Source organism: Chelonia mydas, chromosome 3 (assembly GCF_015237465.2).
Source record: "Chelonia mydas isolate rCheMyd1 chromosome 3, rCheMyd1.pri.v2, whole genome shotgun sequence".
Lineage (NCBI taxonomy): Eukaryota > Metazoa > Chordata > Testudines > Cheloniidae > Chelonia > Chelonia mydas.
Window position 1 is genome coordinate 108147955 of NC_057851.1, and position 23243 is coordinate 108171197.

Consider the following 23243-nt stretch of genomic DNA (forward strand, 5'->3'; position numbering starts at 1 on the left):
TTTGCCAGTTTTTTTAAAGACTATTATTATGTAATTTGGAAGACAATTAAGGAAAATTATTTTAGATATCATGTCAAATTCTATATCCTAGGAACCATTTTGAGGCTAAAAGGGGCAATCCTGAGAATGGCTTTTCTGGACACTACGGGATCTTTAGTTCCACCAGCACGTGAACCGTGGAGAGAACACAATGTTTCTGAAGACAAAGATGAAAAGGATAAATCGAAAAAACGGCGGCCTGTCTCAGTGTCCCCCTCCTCTTCTTCTCAGGAAATCAGTGAAAACCAATATGCAGTGATATGTTCTGAAAAACAAGCAAAAGTTATCTCACTGCCATCACAGAACTGTATTCATAAACAAAACATAACAGAGACTTCTTTTGTTCTTCGTGGAGATATAGTGGCATTAAGTAATAGTAGCTGCCTTGCATGTTTCTGTGCCAATGGACATATTATGACTTTTAGGTAAGATCTATTTAATCATGATTTAAACATTAAAACGAGATAAATTATAGTTCCCTGCCACTTCCTATCCTGTCCCCCAATGCACCCTGTTTCCTCAATCCAGAGAAAAAACAAAAAATATATATTCAATGATGATAAACCTGTAGGAATAGTAACATCTTGGGGGTGGAGGGAATTTGGCGACTGGATAATATTGAACTTGAAATTTATTCCTATATGAATTAGGTTCAAGCTATAGTTTAGATGAATTTCTAACAAATAACGTAGGCTAAACTCCTCTAAAGTATAATGTAAACTTGTGGTGTTTAAGTTTTCACATATGAAATCCATAGTTTACTTTACTGATTTCATGATTTGTTACAAAACTTGTGTTACATATTGAAAGCCAAAATCTGCTCTTCCTTATCCCTATCCCTATCCCTTGTTTTGGTTTATTTTACATTTCCTTTTTCCCCTCAGTTTGTTCACTTATGTATTGATTGATTTTTTTTTTTTTGCTTTAATATTCTCAGGAATTACTTTCTTCCCAACAGTGCTTGCAGAAACATGCACTATTTGTCTAAAATATTGCACAGAAAGAAAAAAAATGCCCAAAGAACATTATTAAGGTTGCAAAGTCAAGCACTCGAGTTAGGAAATGCCAGAATTAAGGTTGCTCTTGTTGCTTTAATTTAGTCCCTTGTGTATATATGCATTATGATGCAGTCTTTAATCACATCTTTGATGACATTACTTATCTCAGCGTGTCTGTGCACACGCGGCAAGTAACTCCCAATCCCTTCCTTTTTTTCCTCAAGGACTCCCAGTCCCAGTTCTCATACCCCAAGTCCAAGTCTTCTTGCCTAGACAGACCCAGTGTCTTATGAGAATCCCAACTCCCAATCCCAGTTTCCTTACTCCCACTATCCTACAGTTCTACCCTTCCCCTCCCCTAGGCTCCTTGTCCCAATCTGCTGACCACATTTACCCTCCCCTGGATCTGGCCCTTGCCCTCCTCAGCATTGAAATCAAGGAACTTCATCCACCTGCCTGGGCCCCGCAGGAGGAGCATTGAGTGCACAAGAGAGACAGGCTCCTGCTTTCAATTCTGGTGCCCTGACCCAGGGTACCACCCAGCCACCAGCAGCTCAAGATACAGTTGTGAGGAAAGTCCTGCTCAGTGCAGATAAAATCTTCATAGATCTTAGTGCAAGTCTCTGCTAAGCATGTCACACAAATTTTTAAAGGCTTATAAATTGGCTAATTTGCGGTAGATTTTTAATAATTATTAATAATGTTTATTACAGGAATGCATAAAGGCCAACGAAGAGTGGGGCCCATTGTTCTAGACTAATGCTAGGCACTAGAGTGTCTCAAAGCGTACATCTACAGTGGATCTGGACGTGTAATTTTGATCTCGGCTAAAAAGACCCATGCTAGCTCCAATTGAGCTAGCATACTAAACTGAACAGTGTCTGCACAGGCAACAGAACGGGGTGGCTGCCCTGAGCCCAGTCCCATCCAAGACCGTACATAGGGACAGACTTGAGGCAGCTCGCGCATCCTGCTGCCTGTGCAGCCATGGCTACGCTACTGTTGTTAGTGCGTGCGCCATCAGAACTTGCATGGGCCTGACTACCCAAGCTGGAAATTACAAATCCTACTTCAGTATAGACATACTCAGAGAGATGGCTGCCAGAATATTTTAACATGGGAAAAGAATGTTTTCCTTAGCCTCATTGTCAGAAACTGTTGAACCATTTTGGCTGAACTAATAAAAAACCAAAACCACACAGCCTGAGGCAGATACTTGGCATAGAAAGTTTCAGCTGAAATGGTTAAAATTTGGCAAAGATCTAAGTCAGTGGTTCTCAGCCAAGAGTATATGTATCCCTGGGTGTAGGCAGTGGTCTTCCGGGAGTATTCAATTAATCTAGATCAGTGTTTCTCAACCTGGGGGTTGCAGCCCCATGGGGGGGTCACAGCACGGGTTTAGAGGGATCACAAGTGCAGGACCAGCCTTAGGGGGTGGCAAGTATGACAAGTGCCTGGGGCCCCACACCACAGAGGGCCTCGCAAAGTTAAGTTACATGCTTCAGCCTCGCCACCTGGCGCTCGGGCTTTAGACAAGGCTCACAAAAACCAGCTCAAGTATGGCATTGAAATGTAAGCACAATATTTATATTCCAATGAATTTATTTTAAAAAGTGATGTGACGCTTTTTTGTATTTTTATGTCTGATTTTGTAAGCAAGTAGTTTTTAAGTGAGGTGAAACTTGGGATATGCAAGACCAACCAGACTCCTGAAAGGGGAACAGTAGTCTGGAAAAGTTAAGAACCACTGATACATGCAACTGAAAATAGGGTCTTATAATGGGAAGTGTCAGGCAACCAGCCCTGCCTATAATTATAACATACAGCAAACAGTTCTCATAAGTCATTCTAGGACTCTATAGCTTGAGGCAAATATTTCTTCAAGGACTTGTTTAAAATAAGATTAAGGTAGATCTACTCTGTCAAAAATCCTTAACTCCTAGCCTACAGAACCATAAGAACAAAATATCACTAGTCCTACATGCTTTCAAAACATCACTCAAGAGTGCTGGTCATTTTGGAAGAAGAGAATCACTAAGGAGAAAGAACGAGGAGTTCTTGTGGCACCTTAGAGACTAACAAATGTATCTGAACATAAGCTTTCATGGGCTAAAACCCACTTCATCAGATGCATGCAGTGGAAAATACAGTAGGAAGATATACACACACACATACAGAGAACATGAAAAAATGGGTGTTGCCATATGCACCATAATGAGAGTGATCAATTAAGGTGAGCTATTATCAGCAGGAGAAAAAAAAATCTTTTGTAGTGATAATCAGGATGGCCCATTTCCAACAGTTGACAAGAAGGTGAGAGTAACAGTGGGGCGGGGGGAATAATCATGGGGAAATAATGTTACTGTGTGCAATGACCCATCCACTCCAAGTCTTATTCAAGCCTAATTTAATGGTGTCCAGTTTGCAAATTAATTCCAATTTAGTAGTCTCTCACTGGGAGTCTGTTTTTGAAGTTTTTTTTGTTGTAATATTGCGACTTTTAGGTCTGTAATCGAGTGACCAGGGAAGTCTCACCCATTTTTTCATGGTGGGGGTGGGTGTGTGTGTGTGTGTGTGTATCTTCCTACTGTATTTTCCACTGCATGCATCTGATGAAGTGGGTTTTAGCCCATGAAAGCTTATGCTCAAATAAATTTGTTAGTCTCTAAGGTGCCACAAGTACTTCTCGTTCTTTTTGCTGATACAGACTAACACAGCTACCACTCTGAAACTAAGGAGAAGTTTATTCTGTTAATCTTATCATCCAGTCTTCTCCCAGTCACAAGATATAACTATTTCTAAATTAACAAATTTATCCAAAATGAAGGATAATTAAAATGTCAAAGAAAGTGATCATAAATATGTCATTTAACTTGAAATATGTAAAACAGATGGAAAAAATTATCCTTCAAACTTGTGTGGAAACAAGATGTTTCAGATAGATACCTAGATAGTAAATTATATAACATTACTGTATTTTAGGACATAACGAAAAGGACAAATTTTGTATTGATTCATATCATTTTATATAAATCTAGTATATAAAAAAGGGGTGTCAACCATCTGGCTTGGATCCAGCACACTTGATGTATTTGTGTCTCACTTGAAATATGCAGATTGTGTTGAATCTAAGGCAGGAGTGGCCAACCTGTGGCTCCGGAGCCACATGCGGCTCTTCAGAAGTTAATATGCGGTTCCTTGTATAGGCACCAACTCTGGGGCTGGAGCTACAGGTGCCAGCTTTCCAATGTGCTGGGGGGTGCTCACTGGTCAACCCCTGGCTAAGCCGCAGGCCCTACTCCCACTCCACCCCCCTCCCCTGAGCCTGCCATGCCCTTGCTCCTTCCCTCCAGAGTCTCTTGCATGCCACGAAACAGCTGATTGGGAAGTGTGGGGATGGAGGAGGAGGTGCTGATGGGGACTGCTGACATATTACTGTGGCTCTTTGGCAATGTACATTGGTAAATTCTTGCTCCTGCTCAGGCTCAGGTTGGCCACCCCTGATCTAAGCCTTCATTTAAGAAGTGTGTAGTTCAAGGTTGCAAGGAAGTTGTTCAAAATACTAAATGATGCAGTGTTATCTCACTCAGTGTGCAGACAGCCTAAAAATATGGCTCTGAGATGTATGAACTTCCCTACTCCTGGTAACTCTGAAGCCTAATTATGGCACTTAAATGTCTGCATAATTGCTGTATTTCATTGCTAATCATTTTAGCAGATGTAAAGCGAAAGCAAGCCCAGAGGTAGTGGGACTGATGAGCTGTTACTGGGAGGATATACAGAGGGAAGAACTGAGGACATAAGGAAAACAGGGATGATGGAGACAAACAGTGATAGGAGGATGGAAAAGGAAGAGGGGAAAAAAGGGCAGAAATAGGGATGGTCCTAAAGGTGAGCATATTTGTACACTAAGTGATACTGAACATGACATTAAAGTTTTCAACAAATAATAAATAGCTTCAGTTACGACATCTTGACCATAATCTACCCTCCTTCTTTGTGCAAACCCCACACTGACATCAGAGGTAAATATTCCTAAACTGGTAGCCTGGCCCATGGACGACACTAAAATTTTATAGTTGAATGAAGTACACCTCATATAAAATATACGGTCCAATTACATATGGTTTGGCTATGTACATTGGTAAAAATCTAGTATAGTTTTACGGCTTTCATTAATTGGCAGCACAGTTCTGTTTGTTTGGCATACTACAATGTTCTTTTCTTAATATTACTAATCTCACAACTTGAAAATCCTGAGGGGGGAATTATGATTTGATGATCATAATGATATAAAAATTAAATGTTAGCAGCCCCTTGTTTTCCTTACTACCCCCCTCTTGTTTTACATTTTGCAGTTTATTTTGGAGTTGCTCTTTTTAGAAAAATATATTTGTAAGTTTTCAGGCATTTCATACTTAGTTTAATCATGTCTGAACTTGAAAGTCCTTGAAAATAGTTTAGAATTTTATGGGAAATTTGCCCTTAAAAATAGCCTTCTAGGCTACTGTGGGCTACGCTTAGTGTTTGTTATTGAACAAGTCCATATATATTTCACACCTCTCCATTCCCAGTGCTAGAGAATGAGAGCACGTCCTCATTATTGAGAACTGGCATCAAGAAATAGATCAAGACTTCCACTCACAGTTGAGTTTAAAATCTGCATTGATTCTTATTTTGTGGGCTGTTGATAACAACCATAGTGCCTACGATATTTATCATTTCCCCTTATGGAATGGAGTATGCCTTCAGTCCACTCCATCATCAACCTGTGACAACAGTTGATTCACCAGTAAATTTACAGATCCAGTACTTAGCGCGTTCTCCATTCCTGGTCTTTCAAGACATACTGGAATATAGGCATACCATGTGCAATCTGAAGTCTTCAGCCCTGAGTTGAAAGGAAAGTGACAGAATTTCCTTTATCTTTTGAGGACAACCTGTTGTTTGTTTAACGTGGACATTGTGCTCAGTACTGTAAACTTACTGTAAATTGTCATGTGGTCCCTGTCCCGAACAGCTTAAATCCCCTAAACATAGACAATAGTCAGACTATATGTAGGACACATTTTTAAATGAAACCATTCTACAGTGGGTTATCATACAAAGGCCTCATGGAAAATGCATACTTGACGGAGTACAGGGAAGTCTTTTGAACAAGAGGATGGAGTTTCAAAAGTAGGGAATAGCATGAAAGAAGGTCCAAAATGAGAACAAAGATTAAACATGGAGAGCTAAGAACATAAAGAGGAGGGAACTTGTGTAGATATAGGCAAGGACAGATTTGTGCCAAGATTTTGAGATGAGAAAATCTGAATTTGTGAAAGGCAAGAGTAAGCCAATGAAGGGAATTCCACTGTCTACTGCACTCTCCTCTTTATAAATAGATCAAGTTTTTAGATATTTTTCTGGTTATCTATGGCATTAGCTGCATCATTCTCCTTCATTCTGGAAAAGTATTTCTCAAATAGGCAAAGGTTTTTTTTTAAAAGTGGCTTCTCATCAGTAAAGCAGTTCAAGACTCTCTTCCAAAGCGTCAGTGTCTTGTTTTTTTATTTTTTTGTAAAGTCTGACTAAAATGTCAGGCATTATCAGGTATCAAAATAGAGTTGAGCTTTTTGTAAATTATTCTTCTTGACCTACTGGTATCAGTCACTGCCAGTGAGAGGTCCAGAAATTTACACACCTTCCATCCTACTCCTCTAGACAAGCTGTTTAGGAGTTTAGATAAACGGGGTAGAAAGAGGCTACGCACAAATAGCTCTTTTAATGAGGCTGGCAAACCACCAAGTTCTGATAGCTTAGAGACCATCTGTTGTGAAGCAGGGTTTTCGTAGATCTGCTTAAAATTATTCTGTAGTTAGATTCACAGTTTTTAATTGTTCTTGGTTCAGGTTGTTTTCCACACAACTGTACAAGTATAAATATGTGGAGACTAAATCATGAGAACTACATTGTGCAGGGAGGTTAGCAAACTCTGTAGCATGTCAGTCATTTTCTCTCTACTCCTGCTGAGACTTGAATTACTGTTTTCACTGCAGACCCCACTTCTGTCTCTCAGTTTTGGGAATCCAATTCTATTTCTCAATATTGACCTGCACAGTACTACCACATCTGCTGCTGTTCTACCAATCTCAATTTTGACACACTTTGACAAAATTTGAAGAATGTGTCACTTTTCCTCTCCATTTTACGCCCATCTCTCTTTCACCAATTCAAGGATTCACCTCTCAGCCACCAAGTGTCCAGCCAGAATTTGGAGACACTCCTTTCAGAGTTAGTTAATACCATTCTAAACAGGTCACTGAGGAGGTTACAGGTACTTCCTCCACCCAGGGCTCAGTATGCTATCAATGCAGTGTCTGCAGTGCTTGCTAATCCGCAAAGAATAAGCAAATGGGAGCAGAAACCAAATGTCCTACATGGCACTACAGAGCATAGGGCCAAAAAGTACTGTCTACGCTAGGAAAGTTCTGTAAAAAGGTTTCATTGTTGCTAACACTGGTTCAGCTCCACCAGTGTTATCAATGTTGGGAACCTCAGTGTAGCTGACCTGATGACTGCTGCTGACATTTTCATGTAGCTCTGCTCTAAATCTAACTAATTGACCCAATTTGGACTTCCTCTTTAAGCAAATCCCTTATTCAAACTAAACCTCTTTTTAAATTATGAGCATGAGACTCTTTAATATTTTAGGTTGCTGACTTAAATGCAGTAAGTGAATTTTTAAATATCAAAGATCCAAGCAGTATGAGCTACTAGATGTATTGACAGAGAAAATTGTGGTTCTTCTGTACAGGATTCTTACTCCAGGATCTTAGCCCCTGAGCAAAAAAACAAGTGACTACCAAAGCTCTTAATGTTTTTTGGTTCCCGAAGACAGTGGCAGTAGATACCATCATAAGCCCTGTCACTGCTCATTGCACACACCAGCTTATCCACTGCTTTGGGATCTTAAATTTTGTTCATTCTTGACAACGATCAGCAAAGGAGCATCCCTTGGGTGCTGCACTCTTCCAACCACCACTCCAACTCTTCCACTGTGCCTCATTTTAGTGGTATTGTCTCATTTCTCTTTGTACCCTTTGCTTTCCAGGCATGACCAATTTTTCATTGTTCAGTTAGTTTTTCTGAAGCTCTTTTCCCACTGCAGGGCTGGGAAAACCACTAAGATGCCAGTTCCCAACTTCTTAAGAGCCAAAACTTTTGGTTCTGTGGTCCAACTTTTAATTTCAGTGTCGAGTGCTCTGGTCTTTTGACACCACTGATTTGGCACTTTGGTGCTTTTGCTTGGTGTTTCAGTGCTCTTGCTCATTAGTTTTGCTTTGTAATTTCAACAATTATTGCTTTAGTGTCTTTTCCAAGGATTCTACTCCTATTCATTTTCATAGCTATTTGTTCTTTCAGGGAGTTGTTTGTTTCTTAGGAAGGAAGGAAGGACACATCAGTTTCAAGGGATGATGCATCAGAAAGATGTCATTACTTCAGCAAATGTCCTGTATCCTTGGGAATTTTAATATGCTATGTAGGAGTGTTATGCATCTTCAGTTGTCACCATATGCACTCACTGTTATAGGGAACACCTCAAATTGCTCGTTGAGGTACCTCATCTGGCACAAGGCCAATCAGAGTGCTTTGAAAGAAAAATCTTCAAAGTATAAACCTGAGTCAGTTTTGATTGGTAATCATGGAAATGAAAACTCAGTGTTGGCACTGCCCAAGAGACCCAATTTACCTGTAGGGTCAGTGGCCTAGCTTCACCATCAAAGTGTCCTGCATCTTCCGGAAAGCTGGACTCCATCATAGGTTGAATCCACTGGCATCTAGGTGTTGGCAACTGAAGTTAATGGTGATGACCTGAATTGATAACTGATCAAAGAAGTTTTAGATGGTCACCCAGGGAGCCTTCATTCTCTTTTAGAGGCAGAAGACTGGCAATGTGCTCTTGACCTGTAGACACTTACATGCAGCTAGGAATACATGTCAGGAATTGAGCAACTCCAGTTCCTTTTATCTGATGAATGCTATCAATTTTGTATTGTCTCTTTTGGGCTAGCATTGAAGCCACCTTGCTATACAAAATGCTCAGCAGTAATAGAAGTCTGTTTGCACAGGCTGACAGTGTATGTGTTTTCCTACTTGAACAATTGGCTGTTCAATTACACCACTCTGAGGGTTTCAAAGGATCAGTCTCTTTCACCACTGATTATGAACTACCCAGTGTCCCAACTTGTCTCTAGCAATCAATTGGAATATATCGGTATTCAGCCAGATATGGTTTAACTCTCAAAGCATTCTTAGCCCAGGGCGGGATCTGGGACTGCTGGTCTGGCGGAAAAGATATGCAAGAGCCAGCAAGTGTGATCTTGGATGATGCTACAAATGTTTGGCCTTGTGAGGCAGCTGCAGTGGACTTTGAAGCACGCAACACATGGCCTTTCACATCCCATTAGTATGACACAGTATGATATTCCGGCCTCAGTGGCCTGGTAGCAGACCAGGCATAATCCTCTTTAGGGAATGGATTTCCAAATGCCACCTCTTCACACTGTAGTGCAGAAACTGCTTGAACAACCTTCTTCACCTGTCTGAGTCTAACCTAAAGTCTAGGTCCATCTAAATTCGTTGGGTAGCTGCTTGGACTTATCATGCATTGGTCAAAGATAGATCAGTGCCTCCACAGCCCCTCATCATCAGGTTCATGTAAGAGCTCAGGGCTTGACATATTTTAGCACCCTTTCCAATTAAAATGCCTCCTGTGTCATGGAACATTAATATTGTCCTGACAAATTATGATGTTCCTTTTAAAAGACTCAATGATTATTTTCCTTGTAGGCAGAGACTTGAGCTTGCAGAGTGTCTGAACTTCAGATTCTAGTAACTGATGCTCCTAAACTAACCTTTACTAGGATAAGTTGGTGCTGCAGAGTAATCTTCAAAGTAGTGATGGAGCTCCACCTTACTGAGCATATTGGCAGGACAACATTTTTCTCATATTCACATGCCCAGGCAAAGCCCTTCTCTAGGTCCATAATATTAAAAGTTCTTTCCATTCTAATGGAGCAGACGAAATACCTCACACAAAGTCCACCCAATATATTGCTTTGTTTGATATCCATCACTAAGATAGCTGTGATTGACCTAGCTTGAAGCTGGAAAAACGTGTTGGCTCAATCAACCTTAGAGCAACTTCCTCTCTGTCTTCAGTTATTTCTATTTCAGATACATGCAGGCCAGCCACTTCATCCCTGCACCACAGATTTACAAAGCAATACTGCTTGAATTCAGCCCCGACGGAGGAATCCTGCTTTGGTCTCTCTCTTGCAGAACCTATTTCTGAAGCAGGGCAACCCAAACTCTCCACCTCCTTGATATGTTTCTTAAGAGATGTCCCTTTAGTTGGCTATGCATTTGAAATTTTGTTTTCTACAGGCTATCAGGCTTGATATTTTGAAGAGATACCTCATGTGAAGAAAAAATCTTCTTGTATATTTTGTTGCTATTACCCTTTTTCTTTGCTGCTTGTTTGTTTCATTTTTGCCTTTACATTTTTTTAAATCTCCAGGAGTTAGAATCCTACACAGCTGGTATCTTTAGAGTAGGAGGAAACTACGTGGCATGTAATTCTTCAGTTCTGAAGCTAACCTCTTGCATGACTTTTGCTCTCTCTCCCACGTTCCTAAGGGAACTTTAAGATGGTGGTCTGTCTTTGTTTGCATTGAGTAATTAATCTTTTCAGTCATTTTATTTATGATTAGCTAACTTATTTCAGGGGGTGGGGGTGTAGGAAAGCAATGCTTCCCAATAACATAAGAAGCTAACTGAAGAGTTCCAAGGATGATGTTTACAGCCCAGAGATTGTATGTCACCACCAGTGCGGGGCATGGTTTATGGTCTAGCCCACTATTGCTGCCTTTGGAGAGTTCAGCCTGACTTGTTCTAGTGCGGCCAAGAAGTGAGAATCCTGCAAGGTTATATATTTAAAAAAAAAAAAAAAAAAAAAAAAGTACAAGGTAGGTAAGCTTTGTTTCCTCTTAAAATGCAACCAAATTAGGGAAAAGGGGAGACTAGTTCACCCCAAAATGGTAGAAATCTTTTTCTTCTTGAGTACTTTCCATGCCCATTTCCCTATGAATAGAATAGATGCTCTAAAAAAAAGTACACAATGAAATAAAGTATCTTCTAGTGAAACTCAGATCGCTTCTGGAAGAAGTAATCTATCTTGATTTTATAGTGTAGGTTTAAAAGTGTGTTTGTGTGTGTGTGTACTAATATGAAAGGGCAGTAAAATTTTATGCTAGAAATTAATTGTTCAATACTACTTTAAATTTTAGGCGATAGACTTTTCTACTACCGGGTGGGTTTTTAGGTCTAAAATCAAGGAGCTACCTCGTTCACTACATGTTGTTTGTTATCACTGAGGTTTCATGCCCCCACTGAATTATGCATGCTTGAGACCAGTCTACTGCAGTACTGTTAGTAATGCGATTACAAAGGATAAGAAGAAGAAGAGTGTACTATAGTTTTAAATATAAGTTGAGAAACTGAACAATAAAAATAAAGGTAGTCTTCCTTAACTTAAATTATCTTTTAATTCTCTTCTCAAGTTTGCCAAGTTTAAGGCCGTTGTTGGATGTATATTACCTGCCACTTACCAACATGCGGATAGCCAGAACATTCTGCTTCACCAACAATGGACAGGCGTCGTATCTTGTCTCACCTACAGAAATCCAGAGAATCACATACAGTCAAGAAACTTGTGAAAACCTACAGGTAAAGATTAGAGTGTTAATACTGTTGTTTCTTCATAAGTAGGTATCCTCTACAGGTCCCAGATCTTAATTCTTGATAATCACATGGTAGATTAAAACCCCTGCTAAAGAAGCTATGGTGCACTGGAGGGCTTTACAGTATATAACACATCATGATCTGTGGTGCTTCAGTTCCCTTTCTGCCAAATGGTGCTGAAACATCTCTGTGGGGCAGTCTTTTCATTTTTTTTGGTCAGTCATGTTCCATGTTAAACTTCCTTGATAATTCTTGCAGTTAAGGACTTCAAAATTCCTTCAGTCAAAATGGTAGTAATCGAAGATGCATGCTGCCAGAAGCAGGGAGCACATACTCAAGTCATTTTGATTGACGCATTATGTTGCGGGAATTTCAGAGATGAAGCATGAGATTCTGATCTCTTTTTTGGCCCCATATGACAAATAAAAGGTCCAGAGCAGCATAAAGGGACTCCACAAGCACCAGTTCCGGATGGGGAAGAATTCCCGCAATGTTAGAACTGTGGAGGATGCACGTGCAACAAGCAACATGTTGCAGGATTAGGGCATTATCCTTTTTTGGAGAATCTTCAACATCAGTGCATAGTTGGAAGCATGTAAGCATACAAGCCTGATTCTTAGTCCACTTAGTCATCTGTTCTGGCTTTATAACTCTCATAAGAATAATTTAGATAAAAATGGAACTGACCATTAAATACCAGGATGTGTTGCATACTGTGTACACTTCAGTGTGTGTGTGTGTTGGCTGCCTTGTGAATATCATGTAAGCATCTTGGGTGAGATTTTCAAAAGCAGTCCGCATTGTCCTGACTTTGCTCCTGTTGAACTTAGTGGAAGTTTCACTGCTAATTTCAATGGGAGAATAGTTAAGGAGCACCAAGTGTTCCTGAAAATTCCACCATTATGTCTACTTCCCACAAAAGGGATGGGACCAAAGAGTATGGATCTAGAGAGGACCCAGTATCTCAGAACTTCAATCAAAGGTAAGGGTGTTTTCATGTATCTTTATGCCATGAAGTGCAAATTTTAATATCACTGTAGAAACAGAAATTCTGGGATAAAACAGGAATTCTATCCTCCGACAACCATCAGGAATGTGTGCACTGTACATCTTCTTATACTATTACATATGTATCTATTTTAGAGTTAAGTTCATGAGAACTATTGCTCCCATACTATTGGATTAGTTCTTTTCCATGCTAATGAGCCATCTGGGTGAAACAGAGAAACAAATGAAAAAAATGTCCCTGAAAGGATAACATTTTGCAGGAGTTTTCAGGTAACACAATAGGGGTGAAATCTTGGCCTTAGTGAAGTCATTAACTTCAGTGGGGCCAGGATTTCACCCTAGAATTCTAAAAAGTGAATCCATGAGTATCCAGTCGCTGTCCATCCTAATGTTCTCATTTTAAAAATTCCAGAACTAAGACAGCTTTTCAGCCACAGCTATAAGTCAGAAGAAAAGGAGCTGAGTGTTTGTTTTAATTGGACCTGATTTACATGTTCTTGAATTTGTGTTTTGCATATTAGAAATCAGAAAAAAACATAAAGGCAGCTCGTTATATAATGAAGACATGGTGCCACAATGAAATATTAGATAGCCACAGACCTGTGTATCAGAATCTATGGAAATGACTTGATGTCTTGAAATTACGCAATATTTAAAAATTAGGCAGGATAACATGAACTACATATAAAGTTTGGACATAAACTGGACATGTAGAAATGTGGTAAATGTAGTTTCAGCAGGAAAAGAGTTAGTGTTGCCCAATTTTTAGTTGAGGGAAGACATTGCTATTCTTAAATATTTATTTTCAAGTACTCTTGTATTACAAGCTCAAACTATGAGATAGCAGATGACTTTGAAGAGTTTCCTGATCTGTTCTTGACTTCTATTCAGGCATATTGCCAAACATAGAAGATAAAATTCTTCTGAATATCTGCTGCAAAGTTCTCTCCTAGTGTGAATACGTTGCATTATGAAATTGCAAACCCTGAAGGTAGATGGTTAAAGTGAAAATGGACTACAGTAGTCTTATGTTTTTATAAGAGTCTTTAAAAAGGAAATATGTTGTTTCTAGCAATAATTTTTTTTTCATTACAAAGGAAATGTTGGGTGAGCTCTTCACTCCAGTAGAAACACCAGAAGCCCCAAACAGGGGCTTCTTTAAAGGCCTGTTTGGAGGTGGTGCACAATCACTCGACAGAGAAGAACTCTGTAAGTTCATTTCTTTTATTCTGAAAAGTATTTCCACATGAGGAAAGTGGTGAACCATGCAGAATGTATTTAAATATTCTGTACAAATTGTACATTAAAAGAAGATTAATGTTGCAAAGAGAAGCACTCAGAAATCGGGAAATAAGATTTCCTGTGCAAACATAACTCGCATATTTATATGCAATATAATGAAATCCTTAAGTACGAGATCACATATTATTTTCCACTGAATCTTCTGCCTCATTTATGCAGGGGTTGGATGGTGCAATAAGTAAAACAGCTGATACATAATTATATTAATCATCGCCATTCATATGTGGCCTCATACCTGATTCACTGAGCACCATCCACCCATTGTACTGATTACTCAAATATAGAAGGGAAGTGGTAAATAATGAAGCAGACAGGCCAGTAATACAGAAAGATCTGGATCACATTTTAATATGGCTAAATATAAAGTTATAAATCTAAAAACAAAGAATGTAGACCGTACTTACAAAATAGGTAACTTTATCCTGGGAAGCAGTGACTCGGGGGGGCGGGGAGAAACCACCACCACCTAAAACAACCACATTTCTGCATGAAACCTAAAAGTTTGACAAAGTTATAGAAGTATCTTAAAATGTCTTCAGAATGGTAGTTTTTAACTATAGACCTCACTACAGGTTCCACTTGTAATCTAAATGAAACAATTCATTGATGCCATTCTTTTTTTAAGCACTCAGTAATATAATTCTATACTGTTAAATGGAATGAGAACCATTCTGTATGGAAATACAAAATCTGACCAGAAAATCTCAAGATATTGCAACAACCCTTTCAACCAGAAATGTGCATATTCTGATCGTAGTAAGAATAAATTGAAATGGAAATCTAAAAAAATAATGCTCCAGAAATTACGAGTAATTTTTTTCTTTTTGATATCTTTTATTTTGATATTATTTTGTTTTCTTAAGCTAAGACTTAAACAGATTATTATAAAAAAAAATTTTTTCTCTGATGAAATGACCTGACACACATAAAATAATCAATATGATTTTTAATCAGGTCTGCCATTAGGTATTTGGTGTCCTAAGTGAAAAAATAATTTGGCCCCTCTTTTGACTAATGAAAAAAAGTAGTAATTTTACAGTAGCATATGATGTGAAGTTAATAATATTATTTAAACAGTAGCATTTGTTTTTTGTTTTAGTCAAACAGAATGCTTAAATGGATGATAATTTTGAGTTAAATTCCTAATTTTTTCTGCTTTGAAGTTGGAGTTAAACAGTGTCTAATGTTACCACCAATCAGTTTATAGGAAGCCTTATTTTTCTGTTTTGGGTATCTTGTTCCTTGAATATATGTAGTTGGAGAATCAGCATCTGGAAAGGCATCAAGAAGTCTTGCTCAGCATATCCCAGGGCCTGGTGGTATTGAAGGTGTTAAAGGATCAGCATCTGGAGTAATTGGTGAACTGGCACGAGCCAGGATTGCACTAGACGAAAGAGGGCAGAAACTAGGAGAACTGGATGAAAGAACAGCTGCTATGCTAAGTAGTGCTGATTCTTTCTCTAAACATGCTCATGAGGTGAGTCCTTTTAGTGCATCAACATGGTGCTATATCAGAGTTGTATGAGATGTACAATTAACTTTATATTCACTGAAAAAGAGAAAAGATCAATATGATTAATACTTAACACTTCCTTTGACTTCCTATGGAGCATCACATTTTCCCCTAATGGTTAAGCTGACAATGTCTGCCATTAAAGTAACAAGCATCACCATATAAGAATTTTTTACAGAGCTGGACTGTGCCTATCTGGCATGTGTCATGGTGGATACTGCAGGTTAGTTTCCATTGTTAAAGGAATTCATGTCATGGAGTTGGGTATCTTTACTCTACTTTATTTACATTATGTACATATTCTATTTACACTATGCACACGAGCCCTGAGGAACTTAAATGCAGACAGACCAACCGTATTGTTTCTACAAACAATTGCAGAAATCCCAGTTTGATCATTCAGAGCAGCCACCAGGAATAGAGACTCTTATTGCTGGCCCTCCAGATCTCTGCCTGTCCTGCTACCTGCCACTGAACTTTCACCCTCACAATCAGGAGCCAGAAAGGCAGCAGAAGATTCACCCTTAGCAGATTTGTGATGGAATCTGCTGATATTACTGTTGAAGAAATTCATCACAATGTGAAAAACTTTGTGAGATAATGAAAAATAAAGAACTGATTGTCTTTTATGTGATTGTATCTCTGCATGTCTATGGCACTGTATGGAAATGTTAATTGTATTTATATCTTTTCCTTTTCATTTATTTTTAGATGATGATGAAGTACAAAGATAAGAAGTGGTACCAGTTCTGACAACCTACATCCAAATAGATCAATTTAACTTTATCCTGAGGAGGGAAAATGTCCTTTTTTTCTTTTAATTAATTTCTGCAGGACCATTGGAGTTGGAGGAGTATTCACTGTCTGTTGGATAGTGTTGTTTCCTAGCACAAATCATACACAGTTTTACCTCAGTCATATGGCTTTAACTGAGGAGCATTATATTTAAAACAGACACACACAAAAACTTGAGTGTTTGTCATAGCTGTGGGTTTACTCAGCACTTGGGAACAGAGGTGACACAGGACACTTGGAGAAGAGAGGCAAAGGGGAAAAGATGCAAGATGGGCAGTGGCAATGCAGGATCAATCCTGTGTTAATATGTCATATGCGAAAAGTTTCTGTGTTGTTGTAACTGCTGCCAGTGTTTCACCCTCCTGTGAGGAGAGGCAATAAATCAGGGGTCCAAGAGCTGGAATAAAGTTGTTTGTCTTATTGAAGTATAAATAGCTGACTTTCACCTACCCTCCCTTCCATTATTACTGAAGAAGAGTTATACTCTGTTTGCTACCATCTCTTTGATCAGACAAGCTGGAAGTCTGAAAGTTCCATATTGAAAATGTATATACAGTTGACCTGTTCATAGTCTCTTCTTGGACCCCTGATCTAGTATTCTTGTATTCACATCATACTTTGTCAAGTGCAAAACAAAAGGATAAAACATTTTTGCATTAAAAAAAGCTCAAGTGAATAATATGACTGAATTACGTATCATGCTGAGAGTTTTCATTTGTGTTAAGGCTGTGCGAAGTGAAAAGTGAAAACATCTCCATTGTGGTGAGAAGAATATTTCAGTGTCTTTTATGTATCTTCTTTCAGTCAGCTAAATCTTTCCCGCTCCCCTCCTCCCCCACACAAAAAACCAACCAACCAATTATTGGTTCAGTTTGTAAAATTTTGGTGTTGGCTATCGGTTTCATTCATCCTGTGAATTTTTATAAATGTTTAACAGAATATCTTTTTACAGCTATTTAATTAAAATTGTTGAGATGGTTCTAAGCAAAAACTGTAGCTAACTTATATCCCCCTTTTGTTCTTTATTACCAAATCAAATAACCTTGGACTCAGGTTTGAAACAGTTCTAAACTCAGTGAAGATGCTGTTTCAAGGATAAGGGCAAGCATCTAATGTTAAGTAGCTATAAGTCTTTTAGTTTTTCTTAAATCCTGTTTGTAGAGCTACTGTACAAGTCTGTATCTTAGTAGCTTCAAACATTCAAGACCTACTTAAAGATTGGAGTTAGTCTGCAAAACTATGTTTTCAGTAAATGGATATGATACTGAAAATGAACAATAAAGAGGTTCTCAGTATTTCACAAAATGGAGGACCACACTTCAAATCTGGGCAGGAAAAAAAGTAAGCATTGTGCTAAATCAAAGCAGCATATTGGGTTAGTGTATGACTACTGCACCAAAGCCATAACTGTAGGGATAAACAGAGTTAGAAAGAAAAAGACAAATCCCTGAGAAGAAAATGTCTGCATTGTAAAAACTGCATGATTTCATTATTTTAATCTCAAATTGGAAATAGTGACTAATTGCGTTTTGCAAGGGGGAATAGTTAGAGAATAACAGCGGAGAAGTTTTCTGAAAAGTTTCCCATATTGAATTATTAAGATAAACTCCTTCTAGCACCGTAGCTCTCCACGTTTGTCATGCACTCCTCTTCAGGAATTCCCAGGGCAAAATTTGTTATGCTTATATCTAATTGAAAAATGCTGTCATGGGTATATAAGCTTACGGTAAACTTGACTTATTTGAGAGATGCAAGATGTGAAGGGTTAATGATTCTTAATACAGTTCAAAAAATTATAATTTTTGTCCGAGAAAATGTGTTCAGAATTTTCTATACAAACTGGTGAAATAATTTTATTTGGGGGTGAGGAAGTTGTTAATGGAATTCACTGACTGCCTTTTGGTTTGAGGGTGTACCATACATCCTGCCATTCTGTGCTATATCACACAAAATAACAAGTCTGACTATATATTTAAATTTTTGTTAGGAAAAAAAGTGATGCACAAAAGAAAGAAGTTACTGATATGGACATGAAAATGCTAACAAGAAGTTATAGATAAGGGTTATATTAGCTCCAGCTATTTTGACCACACATTTGTTTCATCTCTTCTGTATGTTACCTATTTCAGTTTTGCAGTCAGTTTGCCTACTGTGTATTCAATATACATTAATCTTGTGTTTGCTTGCAATCCAGCAGCAGAAAACCAGATAAGCTTACATGAGATCAATTTAAAAAGAAATTCTGAAGTGATTGTTTAATTTTTCCCTCACCCTTAAATTCAAATTAGTTCTGTTACTTTCCCCAATGGAACTGCATTTCAGGGCAACAGGAATCTATCCAAGAAGCTACTCTGATCAGTCTTTGGGAGAGATATTCTTAGCAGTGCTTATCAACAAGTCATGATGTCATATCCATGGAAGCTCCCATCGGATTAAGAGGGAAGTCTTGCTTAGTCTTCCCAGAAAGAAGCATTTGACAGCCATCAGCAAGCAAAGCAAGATAGGAAGAAATAAGAGAGCATATATTGGAACAGGGAAGATGTCTGTTTCTTAGGCACTGAACAGTCTCATATTTTCCTTAGCATTGTTTCTGTTTCTCATGGGTCATAGTATATAACTTAGTTTCAAAAATTAGTGAAATGATCGTTGCTTACAAAATGAACACACAATGGCTCTTTATTCAATTATAGGGACTACATAGCCAATTTTAATTGCTTTTTAATCTAAAATGTTGCCTGTCAGTATTTTTCCTTGGAAGGAAGTTTGTTGTGCAGAAGCTACGTGGCATTTTATTTCCTATTATTTGACAAATTTTATACAGTGAACCCACATTTCAAACGGAGAGGGGAAACATCACCTTTTATCCTGTTGATTAGCTTTTCAGTCCTTTGAACCTTTTTTTTTTTTTTCTGTGTTTGGAAAAATATCAGAATACAACTGAACTATTACACTTCTCTCTCTCTCGTTTTTTTTTTACGGAAGTGCAAGAAACTGCTGCTACTTGTGTTAAATGTTGTGTGTCACATTTAATTTAATTATCTTAAACTGAAGGAAGCATTGCTTGAGTTTAGAAATCCTGCAAAATTGTAATTTGTTCTGAATGTTATTACATATAAACATAAGCATATTCCAAATAAGTCTGAAACTGTTACACCACCCACATCTCAAGAGAGATTTGTTCTTTGGAAAACGATCAGTTAGAAAGTATTACACTAATTTACAACTCTTTTCCTTGTCTGTTTTTATACTTATGTTTTGCTTGAGGTACTCCTTGCATGACAATTACATTAGAAAGCTATATCCAAAGGTGATTTTTTTTGGCAGTGAATTTTTTCCCCTGGCTTAATAAATAGCACTGATCTGACCTGAACTTTAAACTTGAAATTATTTCCTGCACTTTAAAAGCTTGGTATTTTATTCCTCAATTTTACTTTCCATATTTCTGTGGTTCTGATTCATTATTTGTATATAAACACTCTCATACAAGACACAGTGCTTAGAACAGACTAGTCTTCACAGCTGATAATTACAGTTTAGAATATAGTTTAGAAAATGTGTGCTTTTTTTAATCAGCAAACATTGTGTATATAAATATATACAATATAGAGTCTAATAAAGGCACTTACCCTGTGTCAGCATCTGTGGTTTTTAAATTACTACAACACTTTCAGATTGGTTTCAAGATCATACAGTGGCAATCTGTTATATTTATACATACTGTTATAAAATCCTTTTAGTTTTAAAAATTTTTTTATATATGTACACTTTTACCTTTAATTTAAAAAAACGTGTTAAAATTTAAGTCAAAGTACTTAAAAAGTATGTATATTATCCATACAAAAAGTTATGTTTTAAGCTTATAATAAGAAATGCATTCATATCTCATATAGAGATACAATTACTAAACAAAAAAAAGCCCATTTTTTTTCTTCAGAAATATTCTGCAGAAATGAATCATCCTTACTGTAACCTCCCTTTTGGAACATTCCAAAATAGAGGGAAGGGAAAGTATTACTTTCAAAAAACAAAATCTAATTGTAAAACCTCTCTCAATAGCTGCAGATTGCTGTTGGATGTTTACCATAATTTTTTTGTTTTAAGATAAACAAAATAAAATAAAACTACTAGATTTTCAGGTATTTTTTTCAGCTTTTCTAATAAATTTCCAAATATAAGGGAGTTTTATGTATTTTTGTCAATTAAAGTTTTCCTTTTGTAGTTCACTAATTTTGGTTCTTCATCAGTTTTGTACCTGCTGATCAATATTATTTATTTTCAGAATATGTTTTTAAAAGCATATTGTCTGTGTCTGAAGTGCCCTCCTCTTTCTATTCATGGTTTGATTTACCTGGGTGGAAATTGGATTGCAATTGCAGTGCTGTGTTGATGTGTGTTGTTGGAATTGTGTGCAATGATTGCCTTCCTTTTCAGAGTAATTTCTCAATTGCACTTTTTCCTCATTCTAACCAGTTTCCTATATAGTCTTATGTGAATCTTTTCCTGTGGATTTTAATGACTTTGCTGTCACTGCAAAAATTTCAAATACTTTGTAGACAGAAATTAACTGTTGGGAGGGTGAGGGGGTGAAGTTAAAGTGAAAAATATATGTGGATCAGCTGAAGTAACTGATTTAACTATTTCCATTCTGACAGTTTAACTTACATTTAAAAGCAAAGCTGTTTAAATTATGCCCATTTCTAATCATCATGTGTCTTGTATAAATGTACTGTAAACTTTATATTTGGTTATAGTGTTTTAAGATAGGAGTGTATTTCTGGAATGTTTTACGCTTCAGAAAAGACTGATGAATTCCAGGCCTACAGATCCAGATAGCAGTTAAAGGTAGAGATGTAATCAGAAAATAATCAAATACAAGATGTGACTAAGTCAGTATTACTTTTAATTTTTCAAGTTAAAACACGTCAAAAACTATTTTAATTTTGTTATGCAACTGTAGTCATTTCTTTTGACAGTTGCATGCCTTTTATTAATGCTTGTTATATATTACCAGTCAAGACTGATTCATAGACATTACATGTTTTAAACAAACTAAGTTTAAGGATTCAGAGTAACAGCCGTGTTAGTCTGTATTCGCAAAAAGAAAAGGAGTACTTGTGGCTGTACCTGTAGCTCACGAAAGCTTATGCTCAAATAAATTGGTTAGTCTCTAAGGTGCCACAGGTACTCCTTTTCTTTTTAAGTTTAAGGAGTCGTATATGAAGCACCAATAATATTCAGCAACAGGCAAGGCAAGAGGGGAGAACATATTTTAAGTATTCCCTTTTTAAAATGTAAATAAACAGTAGTACGTTACTGCAGACCTGAGCTCCATTATGGTTCAGTGGTTAGAACTAGAAGAAACATGCTACTGCTTCATTGTACCAGCACAATGGAAAAATGGAAAACATCAGTAAATTTTTCTAATATTGCCCACTTTTTGGGTACGCATGCTTGTGGTACAGTTCTTGCTTTATGTATATCTTTGTACATGTGTATGGTGGTTTTTTTATTTTAGTTTGGTTTGGTTTGGTTTTTTGTTCATTGCAATTTATTTTTCAGTTAAGTCTTGCTGAGCCCCCCTAGGTCTTGAGGGTTATTACTGGGAAATGCATTTTAGATAGGGTTGCAAATCCATCTGTCTACAAATATAGTTTCATATGAACTGCAAATTGTACTGTTACAAACACAAATGTTAGATTGTGTAGAGTTATTTTACTCGTACTTGAATTAAACTGTCATCATAACAGAACAGTTAAAATTAAGTATGGAATATTTTTGTAAATAAAAAATACCTGTGCAGCTGGTATTTTAAATGGAAAATGTATTATACATTAATGTTTCAGAAAAATGTTCATATGTGTATATGAATGTCTCATTATGCTGAAGGGCTCTGATTGGGCAAAATAAACTACTCAAATTTCTCCTGAAAGATCTCAAACTGACTTTTTTTTTTTTTAATTAGTGGTTACTTGTTTTCCACTGAATGTCTTGTTTTGCTGTATTGTATAGTGCCCAGTTACTCTATTCAGAAAGGATGTTCCCCATCTGACAAACATAGTCTGAGCATAGTACTGTTAAACATTTTAGTTTCTGTACATTGTGCATTTGACAGCAATTTGGGTATATTAGTTTCATTTTTTGTCTGATGCGTGCCCTCCGATAAGCTCCACAGATGGTGTGTACCACTAACAGCAGAAGTCAGAGCAGAACTGAAAGTGAAAATGAACAGCAAGGAGCAGGCAAATGTGCACACAAATATGGAAGGGTTTGGGCGATTAGATAGTTTGCAACCCTAACACCCTTGCCCTGTCCCTTCTCCGAGGCCCCGCCTCCACTCACTGCATCCCCCCTGCCTCTATTGCTCGCTGTCCCCCACTTTCACTGGGCTGAGGCAGGGGGTTGGAGTGCAGGAGGGGGTTTGGTCTCTGGGAGGGAATTTGGGTGCAGGAAGGGGGTTGGGATGCGAGAGTGGGCTTAGGCAGGGGTTTGGGGTGTGGGGAGGGTGAGGAGTGTGGGCTCCAGCTGGGCGGTTCCCGGAAGCAACTGGCATGTCGGGCTCCTAGGCTCAGGGGCAGCCAGGCAGTTCTGTGCGCTACCTGTGCCTGCAGGTACCCCCATTGGCCATGGTTCCTGGCCAATGGGAGCTGCGGAGTCGGCGCTTGAGGTGGGAACAATGTGCAGAGACCAGCTGTGAGCCAAAGGGATGTGCTGGCTGTTTCTGGGAGACATGCAGAGCCAGGGCAGGTAGGGAGTCTGCCTTAGCCCTGCTGCACCGCTGACCGGACTTTTAGCGGCCTATT

General features: G+C 38.0%; 1 protein-coding gene across 17 annotated transcripts in view; it reads left to right on the top strand.

The window, feature by feature from the left end:
- The window catches only part of STXBP5 (syntaxin binding protein 5), a 184340-nt gene extending 161968 nt beyond the window's left edge, over positions 1-22372 (top strand). For 16 of the 17 annotated variants that reach the window (XM_037894935.2, XM_037894939.2, XM_037894934.2 and 13 more), the window contains 5 exons: positions 92-464; positions 11645-11810; positions 13931-14042; positions 15392-15612; positions 16360-22372. In XM_037894935.2, the coding sequence (XP_037750863.1) occupies positions 92-464; positions 11645-11810; positions 13931-14042; positions 15392-15612; positions 16360-16401 (914 nt within the window). In that variant the 3' untranslated portion in view covers positions 16402-22372. The remainder of the gene's footprint in view (positions 1-91; positions 465-11644; positions 11811-13930; positions 14043-15391; positions 15613-16359) is intronic. The other variant, XR_006289645.1, reaches the window with a different exon arrangement.
- Positions 22373-23243: the final 871 nt, after the last annotated feature.